Consider the following 14,950-nt stretch of genomic DNA (forward strand, 5'->3'; position numbering starts at 1 on the left):
TTTGTCACAGGCTTCGCCATTCCTCCACCAGCCCCTGCCCCTGCATCTGCCTCATCCTCGTTTTGATCCGACAACAGCGTGAACCCGAGCTCCATCAACACCTGCAGAAACTCGACACGAAGCAGTTCGCTGCGCGTTTTGCTTGACCGTCCACGACCGCCAGGAATTCGCCCGCGACGGTCATCCGCATCCTCCAAGAACTTCGACACCACGCGCAACGGTAGAATGCCCCGTTGATAAGCATCCAAAGCCGTTTGCCGTAGCTTCAGCTCGACAGCTCGGATTTCGGGGTTGCTGCTGAACGTGTAGTTGCAGTCAAGGTTTGCTGCAACCCCGCTTTGCTCTTGCGGCTCTCTTGGAGTAAGTCCTTGTGCAGACGTTCCTAGAATGGCATCGGTTTTTGTCGCTTGCTCAGCCTTCTCCAGTGCTGGTTCTATTGTTTCCTTAACCGTGCCTGCTGCTCCAGATGCCACGGCAGGTTTAGTTTTCCATGGCTTATCTCGAACGACAGTCGAAGCCGATCCTGTTGTCTCGGTTACAGCACGAGCACTTTGCGAACCTGGTATAGGGGGCTTCTTCGCCGGCATCCGAGAGGAACCTGAGCGACGAAGTGGTGGCGGGCGTTTACTTGTTGCAGGTGGAGCAGCTTTCGGGTCTGGTGGTGCAGTGGACCTCTGGTCCTCACTTTTGAGTGAGTTCGCAGGTTTTTCCCCTTCTACTGGGCCATTTTCCGCTTCAGGAGTCTCCATGAACAATACAAAGTCTTCCACACGAAGTGCATTTTGCTGTTTCCCGTCAAGCGACTTGGCCATCGCGATGATATCGTCGTCCGAAAGGTTTGCGAAGTCTGGACCCAGTTCTCGCAGCCCTATCACAAACTGGTCATATGAAAGAACCCCCGTGGCCTCCTTGTCGAAATGGTTGAAAGACTGCTGGACAGCTACTCCTTTCCCCACCGCCGTCTGCAACAGCTTCTTTAGCTTTGCAAGTCCATCAGATACTTGACTGCTGAGCGGGCTTTCGTTTGTTGTTGCACAGTTTCCCGACTTCGGGGGCTTCGAAGCGGTCATTTCAGCCCTCTTAGCTGCTCGCACTGCAGCAAACGATACCCGCAGCGGTGTGGTCTTCGACTTATCGGATCCGTCGTTCTTGGTGGATTCGTCAGCACCAACAGCCTTGGGGTCAGTTTGCGTTCGCCGAAACCGAGCTCCAGCAGTACTGGTTGCATCGGGGGATTTCCCCTTCCCGAATGAAGACGAACGCACCGGTCGCTTTTGCCGTTCGTTCTCCACAGGAGTAGCGTCGGAACTAGGAGTTCCACTCGTTGCCTCACTGTCACCTCCTGCAGCTGCAGGAGGGGTTGGTCCCCTTTCCTTCTCCGAAACACTAGGGGGTTGATCAGCTGGACCAATGGTGGTTTGTGCGACTGCTTCCTCCCTCGGTGATTCCTTTGCTTTAACAGCTTCTACGTCCTTGGTGTCTGCATTACCAGGAAGTACCGTTGCTACAGGAACTGACTCATCACCTCCTTCGCTTTGAAATACATCATTCTCGGTCGAGTCTTTCACTTCCTCAGTGCTAGTATTTTGTGGAGGAGTGGCAGTCTCCGAAGTCTTGGCATCACCAGCAGGCTCAGGCGTAGTAGTAGTAGCACCACCACCAGCAGCAGCAGCGTCGGGCGCGTCTTCATTTTGAGTGAGTGGTGGAGATGCTTTAGCAGCATCAGCAGAGTTTGTGGCACACTCCAGGACTTCCCCCCCTTGTGTCTCACTTGGCGTAGTTTCCACCGTCGCATCTACAGCGATCGGTGGTGGCGATATTCGCAGAAAAGCGTCGAACTCTTCGAGCGATACGCTGCCACTGCCATCCTTGTCGAGCTCCTTGACGATTGCGAGAGTATCTTCGTCAGCCACATTCTCAAAACCTGGGAGCTGTTTGATAGCTACCACAAACTCATCTTTAGTGATGACTCCACTGCTATCACTATCAAAATGAGCAAAGCACTTCTTCACGTCGACTCCACTCGCCTCCGCACGGAGCAGAAGCTGGCGTAGTTTGTCCTCTGTTGTCTGTCGAGCTGTAGGTGGTTTAGATGCACCGTCTTTTTTCTTGACGTCTTCCCGAGGTGAGTTTTTGTTGTCGGAAGCCGTAGACACTGGTTCAGGATTAGCGATCTCGTCACCAGCATTGTCTGCTGAGGTATTCGACGTGGATGGCGATGTTGCTGTTTCTGGGAAGAGCTGCCTAAACTCTGAGAGCGAAATGGTGCCGTTGTCATTGCGATCAAGAAGTTTGATAACCCCATTGATCACTGAGCTGTCCTCTGCAAACCCCAGCTCCGTCATCGCCGCCACGAATTCCTCCTTCGTAATGATACCATCACCATCTTTGTCGAAGTGGGCAAAACACGCATCGATAGACACACCCTTACCGACCGCTTTCTCCATTAACGTCTTTAGTTTGGCCATCAGATCATCCTTGCGGTCGTCAGTAGATGGGGAAGCGCGCTCATTATCATCACTTACTAGAGATCGGAATTCGCTGAAGTCGATCTTGCCACTGCCATCTTCATCGAGCTGTTCTAACAACGCATCAAAATCTTCATCCTTCATTTCTCTAAAGCAACCAAGAGCAACCAAACCACCTTTGAGCTCATTGCGCGTGATTTCACCGTCTCCATTAGCATCGAAATGAGCGAAGCTCTTTTTCAAGTCGACTCCCTGATCCTTTGCCTTTTCCAGAAGCGTTCGTAGACGCGCTAGCGCGGAGTCCTTGCCCGATGTTTTTGCAGGTGGTTTTGCGGACTGCACTGTTTTAACTAAGGCATACAACTCTTTGATATCCACATCCCCGCCTTCATCCACAAAACCGAAGTACGACATTAACTGCATCACGTCTGCACTAAGGCTTTGTGAAGATAGACCAAGCTCGTCGCGACAGAATGCCTGGAATTTCTTCCCTGCTAGCTTGGACGACACATCAAGCTCAGCTAACTTAGTTAAGTGAGGAATGAAAACCCCTGACAATGACTTCTGATTCTCCTGGAGCTCGGCACCAAACTCTTGGAACTCTCGTCGAGAGATAATTCCATCTTGATTCGTATCAAAGCGAGTAGCGACAAGCGCAGCATCGTCGCCGGTCATGCCTTGGCCTAGAAAGAGGCCCTCCATGGTTGTCTGAAACTCAGCTAGAGAAATATTTCCGTCGGAATTGGAATCAAATTGATCAAAGACCTCGTGGATTGTCATTCCGCTTGCGCAAGCACGAACAATCAGCTTGACCAGCTTCCTTTCCGCCTGTTCTCGAGCTGCTTGCTGAAAACTCGCCGCTTTCTCGTGCATCTCTTTGCCTGACACACCACACGCCACTAGAAACTCACGGTAGTCGATCTTCATGTCCCCATCTGAGTTGATCGTCTTCACGTACACTTCGACAGCATTTCTTTCAAACTCCTTCAGAGTGTCATCAGAGTCACTCTCTCCACTCTTCGCGTTGAGCTTCAACAACTGATTAAGAGCCTGTGTAAACTCCTCAACAGACAGAGTACCATTACGATCAGCATCAAAATGCGTGAATACTTCTTCAAAGCTGATTCCTTTCTTCTCCAGACGACTTAGAATCTTGTGAACATCTGCTTTAATGTCCTTGACAGTCTCGTTGACAACCTCCTTCTTGTTGTCCTCAACAGAGATGCCCAAAGACTCCAGGAATTCTACGTACGAGATGGTGCCATCGTGGTCTTTGTCCAGCTCGGCGATCAGATCCTGTACGCTTTCCTTATCGCCGCTCGTCGATACTCCGAGTTGATTGAGCCCGCGCTCAAACTCCTCATAGGATAGCTTGCCATCCCCTGACGCATCGATCTCAACAAAGATATGATGTACACGGATACCCTTCTCCATCGCGCGAACAACAATGCGCTTAATGTGATCTCGCCACTCCCCTTTCGGCATACGACTCGGTGTGTCCAAGAACTGACTGAATTCCCGGTACTCGATCTTGCCATCCTTGTTCTTGTCGAGTAAGTCTGCAAGAAGCCCCAAGTCATCGTCGGATAGATCGTCAAATACAGCTCCCAGCGAGCGCATCGCCTTAATAAACTCATCTCGCGAAAGGAACCCATCCTTGTTAACATCGAACAGCCCAAAGGCATCCGAAAGTACGAGTTGATTTTTCGTCGCAATATTCAGCACTCGCTTTAAACGCTGAGCGTGGTCAGACGTAGCCACACTTGGCTGCTGCGGTTGCTGTTTCTGCTGAACTTCCGGGGCTTTCACGCTGGCTGCAGGCTGGTCTTCGACTGGTTTAGCGACAGAGGCTGCTACGGGAACCGGGGCTTCAGGTGGCCTCAGCGAAAGCAGGGCCAGCAAACCTGTCTTCCCTTCCATGTCACACTTAATGCGCGTCGGTCGATTTCCAGCTGAGCTCGAGGCGGATGCAGCTTTGCGTGACCCAAAGAGCTCACACAGGATGGCGATCTCCTTGGGAGTGAGTGTGTTCACCGAACCAAATCCTTTCTGCTGGAGAGGTTGTGCCTCTCTCCGCTCACGAAGTTCCTTCCCAGTTCGGTCTCCATAAAAGCCTTCCTGTGAGAGGAGGCGATAGAGCTCTGGGTTGGACTCCACTAGCGTCCGAGCACGAACTCGATGCTTGGGCTTACGGGATGGTTCGAGATGATCTTCAATCGGAGCTGGTTGTGCCCCCGAAGACTGCACCGCGCCAGTTTGGTTTGAAGTCTCCTGGTCGATGTAGTTTTCTCCCTTTAACCCGTAGCTGCTCATCAAAAGCTGAACCCTCCCGACGCTTGGACTGTCAACTCCACCTCTTGTGTCGGGAACAGTGCAAATTGCGCTCCCCTCGTCATCTCCAGTATGATCAGGCAGTAGCGTGCCTCCTAACGGTGGTGCTATCTCAACCTCGGCTTGGAATTTCTTGACACTATTTCCTTGACGAAGCAACTCATGCAGAGGGATGGCAAACGTCCCGAGCTGGAAAAGGCTGTCTGCATCCCACACATCGACGTACAGGTTGTTCCACTTGAGATATTCTGCAAAGCGGCGAGTCTCCAGTGGATTCATCGTGGACGTGGTGTCCACGTCGAACTGAATCGCCAGCGATGGCTTGTTGGCAGTAGAGTCTCGCATCAACAAGAAGGTTTGAATCTCGCCGCCTGCTCCGTTATCGAATGCTTTGCTAAGGCGCAGGGTCTCCGTCCGCGTAGGTGGGAAGTTGTAAAACTGGAAGGTGAAGTACACTCGAGCAGGAGCTGGACTGCAGTGCATCCCAGTCTTCACTTCAGCCCCAGGGCTACACGCTCTGTAGGCAGCGAAATGGAACCTAATCTCGTTGGCCTTGAAAGGGTCCTTCACCTCCGTTTCAATGGACTTCGCGATGATCTCAACCTTCTTTGGTCTCTTCCGTTTGTCGTGGTCCATTTGATTGTTTGTTGGAGACGAAGGCGGCTTGTCATGAGATTCCATGTACCCGTAACGGGTAAGGAGAGTCTTCGAAGCACGACTGAGCTCGGATGTTGGGGCATCAGGAACAAGAGTCGTTGGATCAGCGGGTCGTTCCGCTTGCTGCTTCTTGGTTGGCGACGGGGTTCTCGGAGGTGGGTCTGCAGGCTTGTCCTTGGCAGTGGGTGAGGTGGCTAACGCATTTAGCGTTTGAGCCAGCACCGGATTGCTGTTCGCTTTGCCGAGAAGCTTCCTTGCCCATTGATCTGCAGCACAATCTTCGTTGTCGTCGTTGGTTTGGTTGCTTTCATCGACAGCAGGCTTCACGGGTGAAGCCGGGGCCTTTGTTTCTTCGATTGGTGGTCCCGGTGCTGGTACATCCTCGTCAATAGTGATCCTCAGATCGCAAAACGCAAACGAGTCCTTCGTCGAAGGCTCACGATTCTGAAGCGACCTCGTCACTTGATCCGGCGGGGTGTACAACGTGTTGTCCGAATAAGGGCGGCAGGGAGCTCCTGATAGGAGGTCTACATGCAGCACGCGCCGATGTTCTTCTTGCTCTTGCAGCAGTACTCCCCCTAGTGTAGTAAGAGGCTCAGCCGAAATGGCGGTGGCGTGATGGTGCTTATCGTACAAGTATAGTTTCTTGCCGTCGCTCGGAACCAGAGCGCGTGCCCCCATCGTTACCAACACCACGTCTTCCTCTGGTAAAGGAGGCTTCTTAGCTTCAAGAGTTTGCTGCTTCAGCTTAGACGGCCAGATGATGCGGAAGTGAACAGTGTACTGAAGCACAACAATGATCGCCATGTTCGGGTGGAACACAAAGCCGCGAAGTTTCGAGTGGTTGCGAACGCAGAGTAGTGTGTCACCTCCGTTTGGGTCGGCCTTCAGGGGGACCGTGAATTGACGTGTTCGAAAGCACCGTCCGTTGTGCAGTGCAATCTTCAACACACGAGCAGATACTTCTCCTTCGACACTGGTAGCACCTTCGTGAATTGCTTTACGGCTGATCCTCAGCCGAGCGACCAAATTTGCTTCGATCTCGTCGCGAAGATTGATGGCCACCCGAGTGGCAACGACATCCAGCTCAAATGGTTCCTCAATCTGCACCGACTTGGGAACAAGCGAGGCAATTTTCACAAACGACGCTAGCGTTTCTTCGTAGGTAGTGTCGGCTTCTTCGTGCAGCAGCATCTTCGGGTTCTTGCCCATGTCGATGTTGGCTAGATTGCCGTTCTTTAGACCGGGAATCGGGTCAAGTGCGCCCACGAGCTCAGTCTTTCGCAAGAACATCGCAATAGACATCATCGGCTCGTACTGCACTAGCTGGTAGTAAAACTTGCATCCTTCGTGTTTCTCCTGCGCACTCCAAGTATCAGGATTAAGCTCCCAGAGCGCACGTGGACTTCCTGTAAATACACTGACAGAGTCACCACTCGTGTTCAGCGAGAAGGCTGATGGCACGGAGCTAGATTCGTCCTTCGCGCCAGACTGCACCGGTTGTTGACGAGCAAATAACGGCAGCAGCGTCCAGCCACAGCCTACTACTCGTACTGTCGCCTTCGAGTCGGGGTCTTTTTCGTATGCCACCAGCTCCATTACTCCGACGCAGTTGGCGTCAATGATGTCCGAGATGAAGTAGGCTCGGAAGTTCAGCAGCGCATTCTCAATCACATACCGCAGCGTGCCATCCTTCGGGTGTCGGGCCTGCTTGATGTGAAAAGGATCCACCGCAAGTTCCGGACTTACCCACGTGTTGCCAAAGAAGCGCTTTGACGTGGCATGAAACAAGCTCACATGAACGCCCAAGGTGATGAGAGGTTCCTCTTCATCCTCCTCATCTTGTTCATTCGCGCCGCTGGCAGCTGGGATCGCCGACGTGTGCAGGATCGAGTCGGGCAGCACCCAGTTCATCACCGACATGACATGAAGCGAATATCCCTTGGCCTTCTCGACGCGAACAACTCCGTCAGGCACGGGCATAGACAGCAGACTCGAGCGGAACTTCTCAAACTGCTTCTCTCGGGTCGTCCATAGTGATGTCGACGCAGGTTCAGCAGGCGGAAGCAACGCAGTCGTGCTGCCCGACTGGTTCTGGGCCTTCTGCCATCGACGCCGGGACACTCGCGCCGCTCGAGCACGCCGAACGGACGGTGCGGAGTGAGCCTCCGAGTCCGTCGAGAACTCCGACTCGGAAGGCGAATCAGACTCGGACGACGCGAAGGAGTCTTCGAAACTCGAGGAGCTGGGCGAGGACACGGCCGAAGACGTCGCTCTCGACGCCGCCGACGCTTGGCGCGCGCGAGCCACCATTGCCTCCAGAATGAACTTGACTCCGGCCGCCTGCAATAGCACAATAGCACACACACACACAACTCGTCTCTCTCTCTCGTGAAGGGTCACTACACGCCAAGCGCCAAGCAAGCAGGCAGGGGGACACGCATCGAGAGAATCAAAAGCACAATGCAGCAACCTGTTCGCGCTTACTAAAACTACCGAGACAAGCTGCAGGTCCGTCCGAGAATGCGAGCATCCACACACAAGTTAGGTGTTGATGAGCTTCTCGGCCATGGACAGCTGCGCCTGCGTGAGGCCCGAGAGGTACGACACCATGAGCAGGTCCTGCAGGCCCGTGTTGAAGAGCTGGTCGAACTGCTCGTCGCGCAGCATGGGGATGGCGGCCAGCGCGTCGGCGATCTCGCGGCCGAGCTTGGCGTCCGCCGCCTGCTTGCCGGCCACCACGTCTCCCACGAAGCTGCTGGCGCCGTCGATGACCTTGTACAGCTGCTCCATGGTCTCCTCCAGGGCCTCGAGCTCCTTGGGCAGGGCCACGGCCTTGGCCTCTCCGTCCTTGGGGGCCATGGCGTTGACTGCAGCAACAACAAAACACAGTGTTAACTCCCTGCTACTGGCCACTTAAAGGCCGGGAAGACGTAGACGTAGACGTACGCGCAATGGCCTCCGGCTCCGAAACCTTCTGCGTGACGGGGATCTGCTTGAACTGGTTGACGAGCGCCGTGTCCACGACCTCGAGCGGCGCGCCGACGAAGGCCGACACGTCCAGCTGGTCGCCCCGCAGGCTCGTGTCCAGCACCAGGTGCACGGGCAGCTCGCAGACCGAGCTGTAGAACTGGTGGATGAGCGCCGAGTGGTCGTCCAGCTGGCCCGCGCCCGCCGCGTACCAGCCCACGACCACCTCGCCCTCGTTCACGCGCTGGTGCAGCTCGTACATGTGCGTGTGGAAGTCGCGGCCCACCGCCACCTCGTCGCCGTTCTCCAGGTGCGGCACGGCGAACGAGCCGCTCACCTCGGCCACGCCGCCCTCCACGCGGCCCAGCAGCGTGCCGATCACGCGCGCCTGGCCCTCGGCGCGGCGCAGCGCGCGGTCCAGCACCTGCAGCACCACCACGGGGTGCAGCTTCACCTCGGTCACGGGCTCCGTGCCCAGCAGCAGCGCGCTCATGATGCTCTCAGTGCTTGGGCTGGGGGTGCGGATGATACTCCTCTAATGGAGGGCGCAGCGTTGGGTGGTGCGTGTGCATCCGCATAATTCTGACGCGTATATCACAGTACAGTGGATGATGTCTATGTGTAACGTGTTCATCCCAGGTGTATATTGTATATTAGAGTTTGTATGTCGGTGACTTTTAAGTGTTTTGGATACTGTGTTGGAATTGGTTGCTGCAGGTTTGGAACATCTGTTCCACTATACACTTGAGTGTATACACTATTATACGCGAATAGAGGCCGCACACTTTTTGACGAGCATGCTCCGGATGCGAGTGACCACGGTGGAGCGCGCGCTGCGTCGCCGCGTGCTGGGCGCGGTGCGGCCGCTGGCGGGCAACGGAGCAGCTGGCAGCAATGCGCAGACGGCGGTGGACCACGGTGCTGCCTTTTCCGGACTGAGCGCGGTCTCTGGGCGCCAGGTTCAGGCGACGACGTGGCTGGCGGCGGCGGGCGGCGCGCTGGCCGTGGCGGCGGCGCTGGGCGGCGACGCCCGCAGCGAGCAGAAGCAGGAGGCGGACGGGGGCTACAGCGTGAACCCGATCCAGAACGTGACGGCGCTGCTGCGGCTGTACGAGCAGATCGACCAGAACATGAGCGTGTTCGCGGCGCGCTTGCTGGAGGAGCTGGAGAAGAGCGTGCAGGAGGAGAAGAAGGCCAACGGCGGGCGGCTCCAGCTCTCGCCCGAGCAGCGCGCGCTCAACATGAGCATCGCCTTCGAGTCCACGCTGGAGAAGGTGCAGGACGCGGTCTTCCGCAACAACTACGTGACCAAGGAGCAGGTGCAGGAGGCCATGCAGCAGCTCGTGACGGGCACGCTGCGCGGCGGAGGCCCCGACGGCAAGATCTCGGAGGCCGAGGCCGAGACGATCGAGGACTTCGTCCGCAAGCTCGGCCGGCTGCGGTGGAAGGTCACGGGCTCGCGTGACCCGCTGATCCCCGGCGCCAAGTCTGTGTGGGTGGGTTGGAATTAGCTGGGCTGGTGGTTGCGGTGGTGGGCTTAATGCTGACGTGCAGCTCGGTGTTGCGTGCTGTATGTAGATGGTGCCCGAGGACAAGCCGGACATTGAGGTCACGACGGTGATCAGCGTCATGGAGGAGCTGATCCCGTCGCTGACGGCTGAGATGGAGAAGCTCGCCACTGCGCTGCGCAAGCAGAAGCTGTCGGACGCCGAGTTCCGCAGCCAGCTCTCGCAGCAGTACGTCAAGGCGTCGGGCAAGCAGACCGAGGAGATCTGCAAGAAGTTCAAGCTGGACCTGCGCGCCTTCCAGGCCGCGCTCATGTTCTACCACGACAACGACCAGTTCGAGAAGGCGCTGGCCAAGCTGGCCGCGCAGCAGCAGAAGAGGTGCGTACAGGGGATGGAGGAGGCCACTCTTTCTTGTATTTGCTTGCGATTCACTATGATACACCCATTGTCTAACTACTCTAACTACTGTCGGCAACCTCCTCTGCAGGTTCAAGGAGCTCGGCTTGTAAGGCTGCACGATTGGCCGGAGAGAGGTGGGGAGCGCGCGAGCGACGCCCTAAGATCCATTTGTAGGCCGCGCGGTGCGGCTTAAACCGTTGCGACTCCTGCACCTACCCTCCTCCTCGCTGCCAGGACACGCGACTGCCCATATAGAGACCCCCGCTGTTGCTTGCAGCACCAAAAATGGAGAAGCTGATCGAGCATCCATCCTGCCGTCTCCTCTCCTTCTCTCTCGTCTTGGCACGGAATCTCCGCTGGCCGCTGCGTTAATAGCGACGCGTCAAAGTCTGCGCTTCCTTCTGCGCAGTGGCGATCCGGCGACTCAGAGCGCTGGGGCGGCTCAGCAGTCGACGCGTCTGCAGCAGCGTCGAGCCGCAGCTGAGCGCTCCCTGCTGCGCCAAGGCGCGCTGTAGCCTCGGCAGCTGCTGCGGCTGCTGCGAGGCTGCCAGGAAGTCCCAGAGCTTGCAGACGCGGCAGTCCGCGCTGCTGGTGTTATTATTATTGCTGCTCTTCTTGGGGCACGGGTGCGTCGCGTACGTCTTCATCAGCCGGCGCGTGGAGTGGCACAGCGAGCTGCCGCAGGCGTCGCCGGCGTGGCAGTGCTGCACGTGCTCCAGCCCGCGCTGGAAGGACGCGGCCTTGGCCTCCCACTGCTTGCGCATGGCGAAGGCTGCCGCTGTGGCTGTGGTTTTGGCTCTGGCTCGGGCCTCGACGTCTCGCTGGTCATCTGCCGGTCTCTGCTGCTGCTGCGGTTGCTGTTTCGGGTCCAAGGCGGGGCGGGCGTACAGGCAGCGCTGGGGCGGGCTGGGCATGGGGCGGGCAGGCGGAGGTGGCGCGGGACGCGGGGGTGACTCAGTCGCGCAGGACAGCTCTCGAGCGAGGCCGTCGGACGCGGAAGGAGGCGAATTGGGAATTGCGCCGAGGATACTGCGCCAATCCAATGGACCGACCGATGCTTCTTCTTCTCTTGAGAGACAGCCGCCTGTTTGAACTTCGGTCCACCGCAAGGAACGTGGTGTGCGCCACGCGAGTTTCTAGAACGGGAGGCGTTGCCAGAAGAAAGTTTCTGAGAACGGCGGCGAGAACCCTCTTGAGAACGCATGCGTGGGTACAGTCGCGAAGTCGACTCGTGAATTGAGAGTCGGAAGTGCACTGCTGAAAGTGCATACCCCGCGTTATGCGCCATATCAGACGGAAGCGTTTTCTGAGGGGACAGCACCTCGAGCGATGCCTAAACCTGTATGGACGCCAAGCCAATCCTGGAGGCACTGGCCGAGCAGAGCATGGGCTCCGCAAGAAACCTCGAGCGCAAACGGTGTCGCTCCGCGCGCATGACGTGGTGCACCGGCGCCGCGCCTCGTGCCCCAGCTCCGGGCACCGTCAGCGACGGCGAGAGCGTCACGGACATGCGCAAACACCCGCATTCAGCGGCGGCTTCAACGTGTTGCCCTGGCCGGCCAGCTGGAACATTCCGCCTGGCCGCGAGCCTGCGACGGAGAGGCCGGCACGCGCCGGCGCTCGCTGGGGACGCCGCGGTTGTCGCGACCCACAAGAAAACTCGCTGGGGCCGAGACAAGCCCCGCTTGCTCACGTGGCGCAGCTATCATCATCCATTGTCGTCTACAGGTAGACCGTCGAAATCGCTGCACTTCCTCGCAGGGGGGGGGGGTCTCCACGGGTACATACAAGTATGCATGTGGGAAGGGCAACTGCTCTAAGAGCAGTGGCCTGGGGCTCTTTAGTGTCACTCCTTACGTTCCCTGAGGAAACGTGGCCTACGCCGCAGGCACTCCAGCGAGGCATCACGTGGTGGTGTGGTGGTTACCTTACCTAGCAATGTTGGCGAAAAGAAACGCGTCTCCGAATATTTTGCAGTCAATCCATGCCTGCAGACGCTATCAACACCATTGCCGTTCTCTTTATCGCGTCAAAGCAGCTTGTGCACTGCACAAGAAGCAAACATCACACGACCTTTTAGTTAAGGTGTAAGATTCGCGCCACTTAGGCCACTGCCACAGCTTGTGGTTCTCTTCGCTTGCATGGTACACGTGAGCGAGAGCGCATGAGTGAGCGTGCTGTCGTTCGTGTCCAGGCGCGAGCGCAGCAGCAAGTGGTGAGGTTAACGAGTAAGGGTGATACTTTGAGCACTGCTCAAAGTATCAAGCTAGAATACATCGGAGGTTAAAATTGCATTTTATTTTTATTTCTGTATAGTGTACCACAAAATTTATCCTATAGGACAAAAGTTACGGTACACTATTCTGAATTCAAGTTAAATTTGTTTTTTATCCTACGATTTGTAGGATCACAAGTCTCACAATAACTTGAGCGGGTACAAAGACCGACGGATTATTTGAAATACGAACGGTACCATGTTATTGGTACAACCGGATTAGAATAGATATAAGGGCTCCTCCAGCCTTGGTCCCCACCACCTCTTCCTCCTCCGCCCATAGCAGGACCAGTTGTAACGGGGTTACACGTACAAGTGGCTACAAGCCACTTGTGATTTAACAGATAAGATATCTGTTAAAGGTTTAAATACTTCCTCACCTTGGTGTAAATCACACCAATGGATACATTGAAGTGGGCCACCACAATGAATGGTTTACACATACCCAAAGATCCTATTGGTAGAAAGCAGCATCTTTCTACCAATTAGAGACGTGCATATTCGCGGATAAATTTCGGACTTAAATAGGATCACATCGAAAATAAAGTATTTATACCGAAAATACACAAATATTTTCGATCATACAGTATTTAAATTTATTTTTGGCAATGCCACAAATAGCAACAAAAAAAGGCGTAACATTGTCCATGCCACTACGTCACTATCCCGAGGTGATCAATCGACCATCGCTCGGCAACTCTTCCGCCCATGGACGCCGCTCTGTGGGAGCACCAGCGGGAGATCGCGGCCGTGGGCCGCCGCCGCAGCGTGCTGGTGAGCAGCGCGCAGCCCGTGGGCAAGAGCTTTGTGAGCTGCGCGCTGCTGTGCGAGGCCGCGGCCGCCAGTCCGCAGCGGCTGGCGCTGGCGGTGGCCGCGTCCGCTTCCGCTCGCTCGGAGCTGCAGACGCAACTGGCGCGGCTGTGCGGCCTGCGCGTGCTCAGCAGCGACGCGGACGCGTCGGCGGCGCCCAGGAGCAGGTGGATCGAGGACCAGGCCTTCGCACGCGACCAGCTGCAGGCTGCGCGCGGCCAGATCGCTGTGCTGTCGCCGCTGATCCTGCAGGAGACGCTGCGCCGAGGCGTCTTGGCGCTGGCGGACGTGGAGCTGCTGGTGCTGGAGGACTGGGACCTGGTGCACGCCGAGCTGCCGGCCTTCTTCAAGCTGCTTTCGAGCCTCCTGGACGAGCTGCCGAGCGCCGACGCGCCGCGGATCTTCGCCACGTCCAGGCTCCCGGCCTCCAGGATGGACTGGAGCCCGGTGACGAACCCGCTGCTGAAGCACATCCACGTGTTCAACATGCTGCCGGTGCTGGCGTCGACGTCGCTGGAGTCCAGCTTCCCGCCGGTGCACTGTGAGGTGTTTAAGAACAAGAGCGGAGAGGAGGAGGAAGGGAGTGTGAGAGACTTCCTGCTCGGAGCCAACAGCAAGAAGGTGGACCTGGTGCACGTGTTCCGGCTGGAGTTGGAGCTCGGCAACTCGGCCGCCGTGTACGACGACAAGAAGAAGCAGGACAAGGTGAACAGGTTCATCCAGGACGCGGAGGTGGTGAAAGAGCACTTGGGCCAGTGGTGTCTCTGGAAGTTTGTGGAGCTGGAGCTGCAGGTTAATCTGCAGGCGTGTATCGTTGACGACCCGGACAACGTGAATAACAGGAGGAAGCAGAAGCAGCAGGGCAGCGGGGAACTAGCGGACGACCTGATGAATGGAGAGGAGATTGAGAGCGACGCTGGAAATGAACCGGAGGATGGAGAAGTGGACGAAAATGAAGACGAAGTCGAAATGATGGATGTCACCAGCCACGAGCACGAAAATTCAAAGACTGCGAAAACAGATCGCTTGATTGCAAGATTTATAGGGCCTGGTATCGAGATAGACGAGAGTACAAGGCTCAAAATCCGGCCCATCCTGAAGGTTCTCGCTTGGTTATCTACTCAAGCAGCTCTTTGCGGGACTCAAAAGGCCTCGCCACGACTATTGAAGACTGCTGAAGTAGTGCGGAACCGTTTCACGAATTCTCCGGGACAAAAGGAAATTCGAACGTGGGTGTTTCTTGAAAGGAGGTGCCACTGCCGTGTTGTTGCTGAGTATTTCACTGCAACGTTGGCAGACCTGGGCTTACCTCCGAGCTGCTGCATGCTTGGCAGCAGCAATGCGCGTATATCTGGAGCTCTGCGCTTTTCATCATTCCTGAAGGTGATGCAGATGTTCACAAACTATAAAACGAAAATCCTGGTGACAACTTCTGTGTCCAAGACATCGCAGAGAATGCGCATGGCCCCTCCGCCGTGCGACCTCGTAGTGGTCATGAACGAGTTGCTCGAGCCCAACAAACTTTATGAATT

General features: G+C 56.2%; 5 protein-coding genes across 6 annotated transcripts; 2 read left to right on the forward strand and 3 right to left on the reverse strand.

Moving 5' to 3' along the window:
- Positions 1-3,244: 3,244 nt before the first annotated feature.
- IUM83_12484 (nephrocystin-4-like protein) lies at positions 3,245-7,769 on the reverse strand (the record flags this gene model as incomplete). Its single annotated transcript, XM_067937109.1, has 2 exons — positions 3,245-3,252; positions 3,380-7,769. 2 exons carry the CDS (start codon positions 7,767-7,769, stop codon positions 3,245-3,247), a joined length of 4,398 nt encoding a protein of 1,465 aa, XP_067785320.1.
- Positions 7,770-8,000: 231 nt separating this feature from the next.
- Positions 8,001-8,919, reverse strand: IUM83_12485 (Eukaryotic translation initiation factor 3 subunit F; the record flags this gene model as incomplete). Its single annotated transcript, XM_067937110.1, has 2 exons — positions 8,001-8,326; positions 8,406-8,919. The coding sequence occupies 2 exons, from the start codon at positions 8,917-8,919 to the stop codon at positions 8,001-8,003; spliced, it is 840 nt and encodes a 279-aa protein (XP_067785319.1).
- Positions 8,920-9,223: 304 nt separating this feature from the next.
- IUM83_12486 (uncharacterized protein) lies at positions 9,224-10,443 on the forward strand (the record flags this gene model as incomplete). The annotated part of the gene is made up of 3 exons (XM_067937111.1): positions 9,224-9,922; positions 10,005-10,312; positions 10,422-10,443. 3 exons carry the CDS (start codon positions 9,224-9,226, stop codon positions 10,441-10,443), a joined length of 1,029 nt encoding a protein of 342 aa, XP_067785322.1.
- Positions 10,444-10,701: 258 nt separating this feature from the next.
- Positions 10,702-11,097, reverse strand: IUM83_12487 (uncharacterized protein; the record flags this gene model as incomplete). Its single annotated transcript, XM_067937112.1, has 1 exon — positions 10,702-11,097. One exon carries the CDS (start codon positions 11,095-11,097, stop codon positions 10,702-10,704), a length of 396 nt encoding a protein of 131 aa, XP_067785321.1.
- Positions 11,098-13,316: 2,219 nt separating this feature from the next.
- On the forward strand, positions 13,317-14,827 carry IUM83_12488 (Dicer-like 1 (DCL1); the record flags this gene model as incomplete). 2 transcript variants are annotated; one of them, XM_067937113.1, is made up of 2 exons in its annotated part: positions 13,317-14,396; positions 14,464-14,481. In XM_067937113.1, 2 exons carry the CDS (start codon positions 13,317-13,319, stop codon positions 14,479-14,481), a joined length of 1,098 nt encoding a protein of 365 aa, XP_067785272.1. The 2 variants fall into 2 exon arrangements, with proteins under 2 accessions (XP_067785272.1, XP_067785273.1); XM_067937114.1 differs by adding an exon at positions 14,716-14,827 and having other exon boundaries at positions 13,932-14,647.
- Positions 14,828-14,950: the final 123 nt, after the last annotated feature.

The sequence above is a fragment of the Phytophthora cinnamomi genome, assembly GCF_018691715.1.
Source record: "Phytophthora cinnamomi strain GKB4 chromosome Unknown Contig81, whole genome shotgun sequence".
In the NCBI taxonomy this organism is placed as follows: Eukaryota; Oomycota; class Peronosporomycetes; order Peronosporales; family Peronosporaceae; genus Phytophthora; species Phytophthora cinnamomi.